General features: G+C 38.3%; 1 protein-coding gene across 5 annotated transcripts in view; it reads left to right on the forward strand.

Moving 5' to 3' along the window:
- The first annotated feature begins 7130 nt into the window (after positions 1-7130).
- Positions 7131-16532, forward strand: part of NCAPG2 (non-SMC condensin II complex subunit G2) — a 50116-nt gene continuing 40714 nt past the window's right edge. For all 5 annotated transcript variants that reach the window (XR_010650946.2, XR_011737788.1, XR_011737789.1 and 2 more), the window contains exons 1-6: positions 7131-7399; positions 8282-8372; positions 11578-11769; positions 12762-12876; positions 13373-13530; positions 14416-14550. Coding sequence is in view for 1 of the 5 variants with exons in the window: in XM_065832012.2 (XP_065688084.1) it covers positions 8298-8372; positions 11578-11769; positions 12762-12876; positions 13373-13530; positions 14416-14550 (675 nt within the window). In the remaining 4 variants the exon portion in view is untranslated. The remainder of the gene's footprint in view (positions 7400-8281; positions 8373-11577; positions 11770-12761; positions 12877-13372; positions 13531-14415; positions 14551-16532) is intronic.

A 16532-nucleotide genomic window follows, 5' to 3' on the forward strand; every position in this document is an offset into this window, starting at 1 on the left:
TTTCCAGAATGGAATTTCAAACCAGGTTTTTTATACTTCAGCTGGATTTGCAAGCTAATGTGTTGTTCTGAAAACTCTCAGAGACTGACAACTGGAGCTTACCAAGCATTTCACAAAGATTAATAATTTAATAAAGGATATTCTGCAAGACAGTTCAATGCAGACTTCAACATGGGAGAAATACTTCAGCTGAAGTCCCTGATGTATTAAATTTTGCGTGGTTTTTCACTGCTATCTGAAAGTTCAGTTGAAGTTGCCACGTTGAAATGTTTTCAACCAGGAATTGATAAGAACCTTCATCTGTTTTTGCATGAATCATGAAAGATTCTCTGAGCTGAAGGCAATATGATAACTGCTGAACGGGTGCTCTCATAACTTCCAGCTCAGAGCCCAGCTGGATAAATGGGATGAACTGTGACAGCAGCATCCAGATGAAGAACGCAGGTTGTCTCTAGACCTGTCCTTCGTACAGGTGATTAAAATAAAATGAAAGGTAATGAAAATGTGTTAATGGAAATGGCTGGTCATGTAGAATGGTTCCCGTAACAATGCTAGATCTTTGTGTTTTATTAGGTAAATCATTAATTAATGTGCATGTAAAATAAATTGGAATTGAAGGTTTAAAATACTAAGATGAGCTTTCAGAAAAGAAGTGTAAATCTTAGAGTTTTAGGCAACTTTGTTCTAGGTCTTTTTAAAATTTATTCCGTATGCTTTTTCAAGTTCAGATGATTGGAAATGTAAAAATCACTTCATTTTTAACATTTTTTATAAAATATTTTAGTTTTGCTTATCTTGTCTTTCACCAGGAGACTTGTTTTCTGAAGACACCATTCTATTCCACTAGATGGTAGTGCAGACCCTATTCTGAAAAACTTTTGCTGCCTGTGCACTTTGTTTCTTGTACGAAAACGGAGCAGTCTGAATTCTAGGCATCTTTTGGAGCCTGAAATCATCCTGACTAAAAAGCAGTGAAAGACTGGCATGTTCCCCACTGCACTCTGCTCCCCCTCTTTGCGCTGTGGCACAGGCAATACTAAAAGAATTGAGTTTCATAAGGGGGTTAATAATATCCGGATTCAATTTGCCAAAATATTTTTGTAAAAGCATTTAGTCATGAGGCACCGAGAAATAAAACTGGTCCACGGATTGAGGAAACATGAAACTTCTCCTGGAAGATTAAGGTTCTAACTTCACCATAACTGCCTCTGTCAGCAATTTGCATAGGTGTTCCATGCCTTAGATACCCAGCCTAGACAATTAGAGTTGATTATAGAACTCCCTCGAGGTGCTGACACAACTTGAATAAGATTAAGTGCAGAAACTGGAAATCAATCAGAGGCAGGGAGAAGTGAAATTACAGTGTAAGACACAGAGAAGGGCCTTGACCAGCACATTTGAAATGTCATCATGCTTTAAGTATTTATGTCTACCATGGGTTTAAGCATGAGGCTAGAAACTTGGGATATCTAATAAAAGTGAAAATGATCACAGAATAGTACAGTAAACACAGGGCGGTGGAAAGGGGGGAAAGATCAAATGCTACTAGAAAAAACAAAACAAAACAAAACAACAAACTTAAAACCCAATTTTCCTTAAGAACATGGTAAGAAAATATTTCCCAAATCGCATTGTCAAAATGTCTTGTGATACTACAACTCTTTGATGGAGAAAACAGGAATAATTGACAGGTATGTCTGAATGACTGAATTTGGGAGCCCTGTCAAATGCCTGACTCCAAATGAAACCCCCAGTCTGTCACTGCACTCACCCAGTTGCCAGTTCGCTGGTTTGCATGAAGGCAGCTGGACACGCAGCCTGGAGGAGAAGCACGAGGGGCTGTGGTGAGGTTCCTGCTCTGGATCAGGAACATGGGGAACACCCATGTTGCAGCCTTCACAAAGCAACCCTGATGGGAGAGAGGAGTAAATGCTGGTATATTCCCTAACCAATATAAAGTATTTCATCGTGTGTGTGTATGCATGTGCATACACACACATACATATATACATACACAACATATATAAAATAATATGATTGAGCAAATCATGTCAGTTCTGATATTTGTATGGTATTTTCATGTTTCATACAAGACAGATGGAACAGACATGGTGTCGTATCTAGATGATGCATGTCTATCACAATCAAACCTCCAAGAGCACTTGTAAATTTATTAATAGCAGTATTTTTGTACTTTAGAAACAATTCTTCTCTTTATCCATAAAGACTAAAATAGAATGAGACGTTAAAGGAGACATAATTCTTACAAGGCTTGTAAATCTCTAATAATTCAGAATGTTAAATTTAACAGGGTTAAAGTAATCTAGACAAGGCAGACGGAACTGGAATGTTTCACATCTGAAACAAATTACCTGACAAACTGATATCACAGATTTACTCACTGATTCTGAAAGATGTTAATGACGTTAAAATAGAAAATGTTTGCTGTAGTTATCATGAAGTGATACTCAATGTATTTACAGTGGGAGGGATTTAGACACACAAATATTATTGTAATTTCTTTCTGTGAGCATTTTGTAGCATTTCAGAAATCTTCTAGTTTTCATGGTACTAAAATTTAGCAGAGTAAAATTACTATGATTTATAACACTGCCTATAAGGAAAGAGGGATGAAAGTAAGGGCATAATAATAAAGCAAATAATAATAATAATAACAACTATTTTATAATAAAGCATAATAATAAAATAAATAAAGTTGCACTGTTTTCATGCCTTAAATTCACCTTGGTGTGAATGGCCTGGAAGACATTCAGCAGTACCGACGAGGTCCCACAGGGCGGCAGTTCAGTTCTTCAGCATCTCCAGCTGCTGCAGGGAGTGGCCCTTCAGAAAAGCTCTTGCATTCTCTCGGCACATTTTACTTCCTTAATTTTGTTCAAGTTCACAAGGATATTTTTTTTTTCTACTTAATATCTTAAACTCTAAAATTGTTTCATGTTGATATTAACAATTTAGGGTAAATAAGCAGTTTCACGGCCTAATCGCAGCACCTCCGAAAGCTGACAGTTGCCGCTGCATAAAGGATGGTGTGATTGGCAGAGTTACCTTCAGGCAAGGGGAGAGCTGGAGAAGGGGAGTAGTGTGAAACTTCATCTTTCTCCCATGCTGCCATGCTGTTCGGATTATTTATCAAAGTATGTGAAGATCAAAAACAAAAAAAAAGGAAATGAATTGAATGCATATAAATTATTAAAAGCCTGCCTCAGAGGATGAGCAGATTTTGTGGATGCTCTATTAACTAGAACAAATTTTATTATCTATTCAAATGAAAAGAAATAGGAATAACGATTCTAACATGTTAGGAAATAATGTGCATAATAATCTCATCAGAAACTATTATCTACAAAATAACACTGTAAATATGGATAAAAAAGTCAAGAAAGCACCTGACGTTCAGAGAATTACTAGTTTATTTTTTTATGATTATTTATGATGTCGAATTGCATAGGTTAAAATAGAATACTTGCTACTGTCCAAACTGTGATAGTCTTGTGAGAGACATTTGTAATAGAGATCTCTTACACAGGCCACCAACAAGAATAAAGACTAGTTTATGAAGCCGTGGCACAAAAGCAAATCTTTATTTGCTGTTGCTCAGCAACCATGTGTGGAAGGCCCATTTTTCATTTTTGCCTTAACTTGACTTGACAGGAAAATGATAATAAATATGAGATTATTATCACAGGGTATAGATTATTTTGAACAGACGAACAGATATGTCAAAAGGAGCCATGTAATTTGGTAGTCTTGAAAGGGAGAACATTAGAGAAACTGAAAATAGAGGTGTAGCTTCATTACTGGCTTACAGTTCATGCACAGTTCTTGAAAAAACCTACAAAACGCTATTCTGCTTCCCCTTTTTTTTCTATGTGGTCCTTTAAAATGAACCATTTGGTGTTATTCAGTCTGTTGTTATTTGTGTCAACTTCTAGTTTCAATACTAGGAAAAAATCATTCTGTGGTTGCTATGCAACACAAATTACAAGCTAAAATATGTTGTAGTCCGTTTGCTAAATGGATATGTGCCTGACTAAATAAACAGTAGCCAGGTGACCAACGCAGCATCTAATTAAAAGACTAATCAAGGTATTAATAAAATATTCAGTCCACGTGAGACATGACAAATAAATCCATTAGTATGGAACTAAAATGGCAAAGATTTTTAATATATGCAGAAAGGGAAGATGTTAGCACAATGTATAAACGTCAAGTTTTCATTTTTTTTTTATTTGCTTTTACTTTCCTACAAATATGTTACAACTTATTTGAAGCAAACTGTTTCACGGGCTTCTTGCACTTAGCAGAACACCTAACTCAGAAATATTAAGTCAGGTCCGTAGGATCTGAAACAACTCTAATTCTTCATTGTTCTTTACCAGAGCAGCAAAACGTTTCCTTGGTTTGGTAGTCTGCTTCTGGAAGGCAGTGCCACCAGCTGCCCAGTGTGGGAAGCAGGGCTGGGGGACAGTAGCTACTTCAAGTAGCAAGTCCAGGGATCCAGCTCCCCTGGGATCTTCCTCTGTGGATGTCGGTAATTTGCGGTATTGCCCTTTCAACACTTCAAACAAGATGGGCCTTTGTCTAGATGGAAAAGATGGAAATAAAATGGAAATACAATGTGTGTGTGTGTGTTTGGCTGCAGGTGGAGACAGAGCGACACTGCACTGCTGGTGTGCAGTTATCTTCCTCAAGAAGACGAGTCTTTCGGTTGCAAACTCCTTCTGCCACATCGTCCCTGCTTTGGGTAAGCGACCCTCTCAATTACAACTTGTAAGCAGTGTAACCCATTCTCCTACACTGCCTCCAGTACCTTCTATTTGGCATATTTTTGTTTTAAAACCCAGTAATTTTAAAAGTTTCACATGCATTCAGTTGATGATTCAAGAATTGAAACATTTTTAATAATATCTTTGTTTTCAGCAGCATTAGTTATCTGTTAAGTACAGTTTTTAAGCACTACAGAACAGCATAAATTATACAGGTTAAGCATGTAATAAATTATTTTTCATCCTATATTCTTCAAACTGCATTTAAAAACAGGTAAATAGTTGATTCAAAAAGCTTTAAAAAATAAACCAGGAAGTCTGCAAGTCAAATATATATGGCAGAAACTGTGACAAGTCTTAACTTTCAACATAAACTAATATTGTGAGAGGTAGGATGATTGAAGAACATTCTATGTTAAAAATTAACATATTAGCAGGAAACATAAACACTACTTTAAAAAGTAGTGGATTTTTACATATAATATGAAATAAAATCTGAATTACATCGTATTTTTTAAAATTACAATCCAGAAAAGTCTATTTAGAAGTGCGAATTTTATAGAAATTATTGTTGGTTTTGTTTGCTCGCATAGTAAAGCAGCATATGCTGTACTGCTCTCATGGACTGAGCGTAAATTATTTCAGTCAAGCACCTGCCTCTTCTGAACAGCCAACAACACTGAGAAATACGCTATTCCAAACACAAAATTGAAAGATATAAACTAAGCCTTTAACAAGACATATTGGCTGGTTTTGGTTTGCAGAAAAGCTCAAACAAATGGAATGGGGAATATTACAGAATTTGAAAGTTGATTATGCTTAATTCAAGGCCTGAGTCCAGCTATTTCTGAGCACTGCAAAATAAGTTCGAGAAAAAACAGAAAGCAGCCATTTCCTAAATAATTAAAAACAAAATAAAACAAAAAACAAACCAAACCAAACACTTAGCTGTCAAAGTGTAAATATCATCCAGCCTGCACAGTTTTCGGTAAATTCTGGTGAGTCACCTGTTTAGCACTTCATCACTGTTCACCACTACAAAGATTAAATGTGTTACAACAAAAACACTCTTTGAGGAAAAAGTCATCAGTGTAATCAACTGGCTTTGTGAGCTGGCAGGCATGATTTTGGAAAAACACTACCTGAGATCCATGGAAGAAGGCATATTGTTTCTTAAACTTACACATGAACATAAGTAAACATCTCTTATCCCTGTTTGAAGGCACTGAGACCTCAGAGGGGGCTACAGGAAGGTACCAGTGAGCTGGTATGTGGATCTACTCTGTCACTTCTGACTAATTGATCCGATGCTCCTCCAGGGATAGATTTGCAAGCAAACCAGCCTTTATTAAAAGCTGAAAGCAGTAGCCAATCACTGCAGTGTAGCCGACTTTAAAATCAAGGAGCACTGAACTCCCCACTAACGTCTGGGCTGCAGTTGTCCAGACGTGCCCATTACTGGGCCTGTCATCTCCAGATTTACTAGCTAATGCATCTCCACCATCCCAGCTCCTCCAGTTCTTCTGCCACTCCGGCAGCAGCAGCAGCCGGTTCTTCAGTCTCCTCCACAGAGGTGACCAGGGGACAGTGGTGCCCTGGAGGCAGCAGTGAGGAACCAAAGCTTACACAGGTGGCACCTGACTGAAAACACCTCTCTGAACACAGAATCGCAGAATGTCAGGGATTGGAAGGGATCTCAAAAGATCATCCAGTCCAATCCCCCCGCTGGAGCAGGAACACCCAGATGAGGTTACACAGGAAGGTGTCCAGGCAGCTTTTGAATGCGTTCAGAGGAGACTCCACAATCCCCCTGGGCAGCCTGTTCCAGGCTCTGTCACCCTCACTGAGAAGTTTCTTCTCATATTTAAATGGAACCTCCTGCGTTCCAGTTTTAACCCATTACCCCTTGTCTTACCATTGGTTGTTACCGAGAAGAGCCTGGCTCCAGCCTCGTGACACTCACCCTTTACATATTTATACACATTAATAAGGTCACCCCTCAGTCTCCTCCAAGCTAAAGAGCCCCAGCTCCCTCAGCCTTTCCTCATAAGGGAGATGCTCCACTCCCTTCATCATCTCCGTTGCCCTGCGCTGGACTCTCTCCGGCAGTTCCCTGTCCTTCCTGATCTGAGGAGGTGACCCCTGCACCAGACAAGGGGAAGGCGGCAAACTCCCGCGTTTTGCGGAGCCCACCCCGCACTTCCCGCCCAACGCTGCGCTCCCGCCCCATCGGCCACAGGCGAGGGGGGCGGGGCCCGGCCCTCAGCGCTGCTGCGCGGCGGGAAGTGGGGGAGAGAAGGGAGGGGGAAGCCGAAGCTCTCGCGAGACGGGAGCTCTGCGGCGCGCGCGCGCGCGCGCCCGCCCCGCGCTCAACGGCCGCCGCGGGAGAATTCGAAAGCTCAGCCTCACCTCGGCGCGGCGGAGCTGGGGTCTCCTCCGGCGGGGGCACTCGTACGGACGGGTTTTTCACGCTACTGAGAGTTGTAGTGTCTTCTGCATGTAAGCCGGGGCGGTTGCCGTTTTTGTTCACCTCTCGCCCTGTGCAGGCATCTCCGCATTGTTGGAAACGTACTCCGCAGATCTGTGAGGATTTCTGTCTGAGGGAGCGCTAGGTAAGCGGCTTGTTTATCTTCTCCCTTTTCTGTCAGGGGCGCGCACGGCGGCCTGTGGCGCTGTGCCGTGGGCTGGTGGTAACCCGGAGAGCGGCCCGGCCTGGATCGGTGTGTGTCCCCCCCGCCCCCTGTTCTGTGCTGTGGCTCCACAGCCACGGCGGCGGCCTCCCAGCTGGCAAGGGTGGGAAAAGCCGAAATTACGCTCCTGGTGCCAAAAGATGGCCTCGCCCATTTCCCATCGCCTTCACTTGACAAGAGAGGAAAGGAGATTATGTTTTGCTGCCTATCAGTATTTCTTATACAAGTAAATGCTGTCGTCGGGAATGATGACTAGATAAATAGGGGTGTGTGCTGGATACCCTGTTGTTAGAATTACAGAATGTCCTGAGTTGGAAGGGACCCACAAGGATCATTGAGTCCAACTCCTGTCCCTGCATATGACAACCCCACAGTTCACACCGTGTGTCTGAGGGTTTTGTTCAGTCTCTTCTTGAACATTGTCAGGCTTGGGGCCGTGACACCTCCCTGGGGAGCCTGTTCCAGTGTCCAGCACCCTCTGGGTGAAGAACCTTTCCCTCATGTCCAACCTAAGCCTCCCCTGGCACATTTTAAAGATAAAAATATCAATTAGAAAGTTCTTGTGTTTTGAGACTTGATTACTAAAAAAGGACGGAAAAGAATACATGCAAACACTGGAGCTTAGTGCTGTTATTAATCTAAATGCTGATTCAGATAACTGTAAAGTGTTTTGGAAGGGGAAACATCTTTTGTTTATAACTATGTAGATTAAGAATGTGAGTTCATACATTCTTCACTGAGACCAAATATGATCTTATTTTGAGATACAGTACTTTCTCTAACTTCTTTTGTTTATAAAACAAGGAAAAACAAGACCACAATGAAACGTGAAGCATTTTTACGAGTTGTCTCCAAAGAGTCAATTGAAGACTTCTTGCGTTATACTCAGAGTCCTGTAAGTAAGCCATGATACATATGCATTACAAGTCAGATCTTAGCAAAGGAATGCTGTGACATAGGGACAGAAACTATTTCTTTGCTATCTGCAGATGTGCTAAGAATAACTGCTTTAGAAGATAAGTTCAAATGGCACTTAATGAAACACAGCTGAAAAAGTTGTAGTCTGAAATGTTGTGATTTATAAGCCAACTATTTTTTTAACATTTGGTTGTTGCATATAGAGTTTACATTTTTAAAAATAAATGATTAATACTGTGGTAATACTAAAAAAGTACTTGTTTGATGTTGCTGAAGTACTGTTTTTTAAGATTTCAAGCTATGAAAGAGTTTATTACTGTGTAATGAATATGAGCTAAAAGACAAACATAGCAGAGGCATGTTTCACAAGTATTTGTTTATTCATTTGGTAGTTTAGGCTGTCCAATTGTTCCTTAGTCCATGTGTAATTGTACTTGATATTTCTTTTTTTCACTGAATGTTTTAGAGATGCGATAGATTGCTGTCTTTAAATGTAGTGTGGAGAGAAGCAGCAGGAACAACAAAAGAAATCCACTGAAATCTTCTAATTGAAAGTTCATTCTCATGTTGTGTATATGATATTGCATAGTAATCAGAAATAATAATTTGCTCTGTAGTGTTTTCCACTAAGCTTCAATCCTTCTGGTTTTAAAGTATGCATGATTTCTTCTAAACATCTTTTACTAACCTTAATAAATGTTATTGTCAGGTTAGTTTCTTAAATTTTCTAATCAGTATTTTCCTGATATTACCCATGTCAGGTTAAAGTCAGTGGATCAGTAGACATCTGTGTCCACAGAGGTACGAACAGATTTACTAATGTAGCAGATTTATTAAACCTACCATTTCTGTAATAGGGATCATATTCTATCTAATAAGTTTGGGTATATTTGTCTCCCAAACATCATCGAATCTCTTTTTCCAAGAAAGTTGCTATTATAGTTTTTGCATTTGCACTTCTGTATGTGATATGGATGACAACTTGATTAACAGATTGCCTTTGTTTGAAGTCTCCTTTCCGTTTTTTCCCAAACTATGCTGTTCAGGATGATGTACGGTACTTGCAGTGTTTGCTTTCCAATTAATTTGGTCGTGTTGTTTCTGCCATCTTCATCCAGTAATCTATCTTAACATATGCTGGTCTATTTGGATTAAAAATTGTTTTTTCAGCCTTTTATTTTCCATCACCAGTTCACAAGAGTTGTCTTGCAAGAGTTTTCAGCTGTTGCCAAAACCGCTGGAAACTTTATATCATAAGCTACAATGAGTATATTGATTAAAACTGTCTTCATGCCTTCAGAACATAAGAGAACATGAATATCCAGATTGCTTTTTTCTTGTCTAAGAGACTGAAGTTATTTTATTCATTTCCTTTTGAAACCTTTAGTGATGGTGTTTAGCCATGTCTTGTCTTAGGATGAGGAATTCTCGTTTTAGGATCTCCACTGAATAATTCTTGACTGCTTTTCTGGAGGAGGCTGTGGTAGTGTATTCTGTCATTTAGAAGTGGCTATATAAATATAGAAAGAAGAGGAAAGCGTGGTTAGAGCCTCACTGCTTTTCTTAGTTTTCATACTATATTTATGCCCTGCTTTGTCTACCTATTTTGTGTTCTAGCCTCAGAATATGCCTTTTTTACTTATTTTTAAGGTTCCATTCTTGGCATCGCTACTTATTTCAACGTCTTTCATTTCTACATTCCCTTTAATTTTCCTTTTCCCTTCTCTCAATGTTTTGTTTCATTCACATCTTCTAAAATTTCAGGGGTTTGCTGATTTTCCTTCAAGGTTTACCTGGGTTTTTTACTTTTATTCTTTGTAATATTTTAAAAATAGTACTGTATCGTGATGCTGTTCATTAAAGTGTATCAGGTGCTGATATTTTTTTTTCCCACTAAATTGTGTTCCAGTTCAAGGAAATACATTATTTCTTGGACAGGGAAATAGAAATCATGGCTATGGCTATCATTCAATGACATCCTTTTCCCTCATAGGTTTTGGAATAATTCCATCTCATAATCCCAAAGAAAGATCAGAAAGCTCTAGTCTCATTATAAGTTCATTCTTTTTGTTCAAAATAGTACTATCCTGTCTTTTGGGTTTGTTTGAATTGGAGGGCTGCAGATCTCCCTGTGTGCCGTTTGGTTTGTGTTTGTTTCCAGCTGTAGAATAGGGTAGAAATTCTACTATAAATATGTAAAGAATCTTTTTTCTCATACCGTTCTGGCAAAGTTCTAATACTTTCATTATTTTCTGTTTTTTCCTTCAACATTTTTTAAAATTTTCTTTGTGGTTCCTGCTTTTTAGTGTATCTGCAAACTAAAGATGTTTTTATTTAAAGATCGCGGACATTCTCTTTTCTCCAAAGTGTTTTAAGTGTGGCAGTATTGCAAATTACATCTCAAAATTACCTCTCTTTACTTTTTGCTGTGTCCATTTTTTCTTCTCATCTTTTCTCTGTATATTCTGTTTCCTAGCAGATTGCCTGCCTTCTTTGATGTTAACAGGCTTTTACGTCTCTGAGGTAAATTCTAGCAAGGTTCTTCCGAGGAAGTAGTTCAGATCAGTCTCTTAGTGAAGTCTTTTGTAGAGACTAATAGCGGCTTCCTATTCAGCAAGGCAATATAGGGTTAATGTGCTCAGGAGTTCGTTTTGGTAGGGGGACTGGTCTATGCAGGTTGTACTCCAAAACCTGTAGTGCTGTCCCTGTGGCTGTGCTGTTAAATTTCTAGTCCTTGCGTAAGGATTTTATTTCAATAGCCACCATTAATCTCTATTTAAGATAGCAAAGATGTGATCAGGGACTTTAATTCTGTGCAGTTGTGAGCTTCTTAGCTAAGGGTGTGGAATGATCTCCATTGGGAATGAAGTATTTATAACACATGAGAGGCAGAAGCTGATGTTATGGGGGCATGATTTATGTTCAGCAGTGTTGCTGTCAAGGGCTAAAGACTTCAGTCTTAAAAGAAAAGCAGCACTCTTGTTTCATGATAAAGAGTTAAACAGAAGGAATTTCTCATGTTCTTTTTTTAGTGAAATACAACTTTTAGAAGGTTCTATAAGTGCAGAGGAATGGAAAGAAATCCTTAATGTTAAAAATAAATTCATTTTAGGAAATATGATGTTGAAATATAAGTCACTTCACCGATGTGGAGCTGTGTGATATGTTCTGAATATTCACAGAAAAATGCATTTGATCCTTTTGACTTGAAAGAACTACTAGAAGAGTTGCCAAGAAAGCAAAAAGAAGTACTATGGGAGAGACTGAGTCAGCTATTGACAGAGACTTTGATGGAGAACCCTGTGGAAACATGGCAGAAGACAGAAGATCGTGAATGTGAAGATGATATGGAAGTTGAGATGGTTCCAGAAACGGTAAAAATTGTGTGAAATAAAAATAGAATGCATATTTCATGTTTTCTGAGAAATAAAATATTTTCATGGCATCTGAAAACAGGAAAAGGTGATCAAACAAGGTCAGTTCCAAACATCATCTCCATGCCTTATCCTTCACTATCATGCTTGGGTTAAACTGAAATGATGATTGGTCTATACTATAAAATATTAGATCTGCTGATAGCTGTAATTATGAGAGATGTGACTTAGTTTTTTCACTAGAGTTGGGTGGGCTTTTTGTATGTCTTACTTCAGTAAACAAATGTTGATCTTTCCTATGTTCCTTAAGTATCTGGCATATACTATAAATATTTACTACCTCTTTTATTATGTCATTTTATTGAAAGAAGATAATGAAATCTAGATTTCCATGCCCCTCCCATGAATTTAGCTTATACAAGATTTCTGACTCAGACCCTCATATACTGCCTTCTGTAGTCCATGTAGTCTTAAGAATACGAGAGAAAAAGCTTGTTTAATTTTGGAAGAAAAGAAGTGCAGTGGGGAAATCATTAGGGAGACCTAGAGGCTTGTAGAGAATCCGTCATACCTACAGAGGCCTATAGAATCATGTACCGGGATCTAAAGTCACCAGATCTATGCATTTTAGAGTTGCATGAGACCATGGTAGTTCGGGTCTTTTTAGTTCTGAAATGAATGTGTGTTTGAATGGTTTTGTTGCAGATTAAGTTTTTAATGGCGGAATGGATATGCATATGCAGTTGCCGAATAATCTACTAGCGGGAGCCGAAAGGCCTTTTCAAACTTTTTGAAAGAGACGTACTTTAAAATCTATGCTATTGCCTTTTCTTATTTGACAAGTTTTGGGTGCCAGTATACTCTTTGTTCAAAATGGGAGCCAAATAACAATTCAGCTTTGCTCTCTGTTGCTAAGGTTTGTTTCTTGTCATAATTATCTTCTGAGTATAAAATAAACTGCAGAATTGTTCCTTGACAATGCTTTCTTTCAGAAACAAACTGTAGCAGTGATCCAAGGAGTGACAAATGTAGTGACTGCTTCCATACCTGTAGTGGGTGAAACTGTTAACTACAAACCTCTTCTAGAATGTGTTTTTGTATTAAATGGTATGTACTTATCTGTTATAGAATATGGCATTATACTGTTGGTTTTTTAGCAGATGCGTAGACGGGGCTTTACAGGGGAAAAGTTGGTACTGATCTGAGTTCTTATTTATGAGACAAAATTAAGGAAGTGTTTACTTAAAAAGCAGTTAAATGGTCTAAAAGTTGGAACTTTCTTCCTTCCAACTGTTTACTCAATGATAGATAATTTTCCTTATTCTGTGGCTTATAGTATTTTTAAGGCAAAACTTACCTCATTGTTAACTTTGGATTGTTGTTACTCATCCAAAATCTTGACCAAAACCTTAGAGTTAACAAAGCTACCTAAATACTCATGGCGAGAACAAGCTATTGAGATGTGTAAATGTGGTGAGGACTAGTTGACATTCTGAGGTATACTTAGTGTGCAGTAAAGTTAATTGTTTTGCAGTAATAACTTGGTTTGTTGCAATAGTAACTTGCTTTGTTGCAGTAAATAATTATCTATTACTGTTGTTAGGTATTCTTCCTGCATTACCTGAATCTGAAAAAATCCTACAGAGTGCTATCCAAGGTGTATGTGAAGTGTGGTGGGAGAAAGGACTGGAAGGAAAGGAGCAGCTAGGGAAGACTCTATTTATCATTCTGCTAAGAAAAAGCCTGAACAAATCTGCTACGGTATGCTGAAGCTATATTGACTTCTAGATTACTACTGAATATTGCATTAAAGATTATCCCTTCAAATTACCTTTTATTTCAAGTTTACTTCTTTTCCATGTCCTAGTGCTTAGCAGTTAATGCAACCTGGGATACATATTGGTTACAAAGTGTCTCTTTGATATAATTTGCGTAAGCAACATATTAAAACTGTGCCTTGTCTAGAAAAAACTTCAAGGGTTTTGGGCATCAGTTTCACAAGTGAACCAGGTTCTTTTACTTTCTTTTTTTGACTTTTATTTTTCTACATTTTTTTTTTTAATTTCCTCACTCATTTGTAAAGTCCAGTGACTAAGATTTAAATAGCAATTAACATTTTTATATAATGCAGGTTTTCAGTACTATGTTTAACTACTCAGAGAATTCTTATGTGAGAAGCTTCGTTTTCTGGTAGTCTATGTCTCTACAAATAATCTTATTTCTCTATTAAGGGAATAAAATTATTTTATTAAATGTGTGAGTTACTTAGGGTACTGTGGCATACATCTTTTGCATTAAATCAATAAATATCTCCTTTGCTTATTTATTTATTTTTCCCTGTTAACTGCTTTCATTGTGTAAAATGTCAAAAGTGAAATAATACACTTTTCATGTCTTTTGCATGAAATAGCAACTTGCTTTCTGTACTTGAGTGTGTCTTCAATTGCAAGTCAGTACTTCTGCAGCTACGTTTTTGTAATTTCCAATGATGAGTTTTAAGTCAATTAACATTTATAATTTTACGATCTGAAAATCATCTCTCTGTAACAATGCATTTCAAATTAATTATTAAAAAATATTTTAAATGCCGCTTCACATTGAAGCTACAGCTACTTAACTATACTGTGGGCTTTTTTTTCCTGTCAGGGTGCAGATATAGTTCGCCTATGGAATCTACATCAGACATTACTTTGTTTTGATTATGATTCGGACGAGAGTAATGAAGTCAAGGACTTGTTGCTTCAGTGTTTTATGAGTGTAAAACACATTAAAAAAGAAGAGGTAAGCAAATTCTCTTACTGTGATTTTATACGAGTGGGCTTTGATTATTTTTAATGGTTTTGCCTGAGGCCTTTTTCTGCAGTACAGTAGGTAGCAGTACAAGACAAATCAACTCTAACTCCACGCTATAAACCGTTTATGTTTGTTTCATTTGGAAAACACTTTATTCCTATTTCTCACTTAAATATAAAAGTGTATGTCTAAATCATCACTCAAGTTCTTGTACTTTGAGGTAATAAGAACCAAGTGCTTTGCTTCCAGTGCATATCCCTCAATACTTAAAAGCATTCCCTGGTATAATTCTCTTATTTTATTGCAGCTTTTATTTTATCGGAGGCAGATAACTGTAGCAAAATAATTTCCCTTCTAAATGTTTCCATTTAGAAGATTGCATTGCCATGATCTGTTTTAAAAGTAGCAAAATGAGAATTATTCTATTTGACTCCTTGTATTTGTCTCAGTGAAAAATTGCTGTATTACAGTCTTTAGTTTGTGCCTGTCTTTTAAATTTTGAGGGGAAAAAAAAGTGGTAATAATCAGACTTGACACTGAATCTTTCTTCTGGCATATTGAAACACCTCCTCTTTGCTTCACAAGAATATGCAAGCTTGGTCACACTTTGCATGTTTACTCTTCTGTCCAAGCTTTTGCTCTTTCCTCTTCCTCATGATTTTTGCTCTTTTGACATTTTGTCACATTTCCTTTTTCGTACGCCTATCTCATTTTAGGCAGATATAGAAAGAGCCTCACTGCACTTTTTGCTCTGGCATATGATCGTTAGTGGTTTAAATCCTTAATCCTGTATCCTTAGCTTTATGACTAGAAGGATTGACTGAAAGTAGCAGCTCCCAGCTGGGAGTTGAACTTGCATTCTGTTAGTCCATCCATACCTTTCTGAGAAAGGTGAAAGATCTAAACCACTGTTCACAAATATAGACTCTTATTGATTATGTCCATTCTTCTCATCAGTTCTTGAATTATTAGTATTGCCTGCCAGTCACTGATTCTGAGTCCTGAAATCTTTGAGTGGGCTTGGGGAGCTTTCTTAATTTCAGAGAAAACCTTTTTAATATTATTGAGGTCCGTTCATTAGCCTAGACCTCTTTACAAAAAACTACAATGGCTGCCAGTGCAGCTGACACTGTTGCCAGATTCAGTTCTGGACCTGACCTGCTTATTAGGTTATGACAGAGGGTACAGCTTGATAGGATATCTCCATTTTCAGGGCTTCTAGGACCTGAGAGAGCTTTAGGCTCTTCATCTCCAAGCCTCATAAGCTCTCACATGTAGTCAAGGATGCTTCGACCTTTCTCAGACTTTTTGTTAATTTCAACCTACCTATTTAGGAGTGCTCTGGGTTTGGGTGTGTTGTGGGTTTTTGGTGTTTTTTGTTTTGTTTTGTTTTCCAAAAGAAGTTTGACATGGGAGGGAGAGGAAATAACAGTTGTTCCTCCTATTTTATTTTTCCGGTTATTCCTAAGTAAGTAATGTCGCTGAGCATTAATATTAGAATTACAGAGTTTGAGATTGGGAAGGACCTCTGGAGATCACCTAGTGCAACAGCCTTGCTCAGAGCAGAGTGAGCTAGACCAGGTTGCTCAAGGCCATATCCAGTTGGGTTTTGATTATCTCTAAGGATGGAGACTCCACAACCTCTCTGGAGAAAGTTGCCCAATGTTTAATCACCCTTACAGTTTGGATGCCTCAGTATAAGAAGGACGTCAGACTATTAGAGTGAGTCCAGAGGAGGGTGTCCAAAATGGTGAAAGGCCTCAAGGCAAGACTTTGGAGGAGTAGCTGAGATCACTTGGTTTGTCCACCTTGGAGAGGAGAATGCTGAGGGGAAGCCTTGTTTCAGTCTACACCATCCTCATGTGGGGCAGCAGTGGGTGATGTGCTGGTGATCCTTATGGGTCCCTTCCAACTTGAGATGTTATGTCATTCTAAGTCATAGGTACTTTCTGTCCTCTTTTCCCATTTGG

Source organism: Patagioenas fasciata, chromosome 2 (genome assembly GCF_037038585.1).
Source record: "Patagioenas fasciata isolate bPatFas1 chromosome 2, bPatFas1.hap1, whole genome shotgun sequence".
Classification (NCBI taxonomy): Eukaryota; Metazoa; Chordata; class Aves; order Columbiformes; family Columbidae; genus Patagioenas; species Patagioenas fasciata.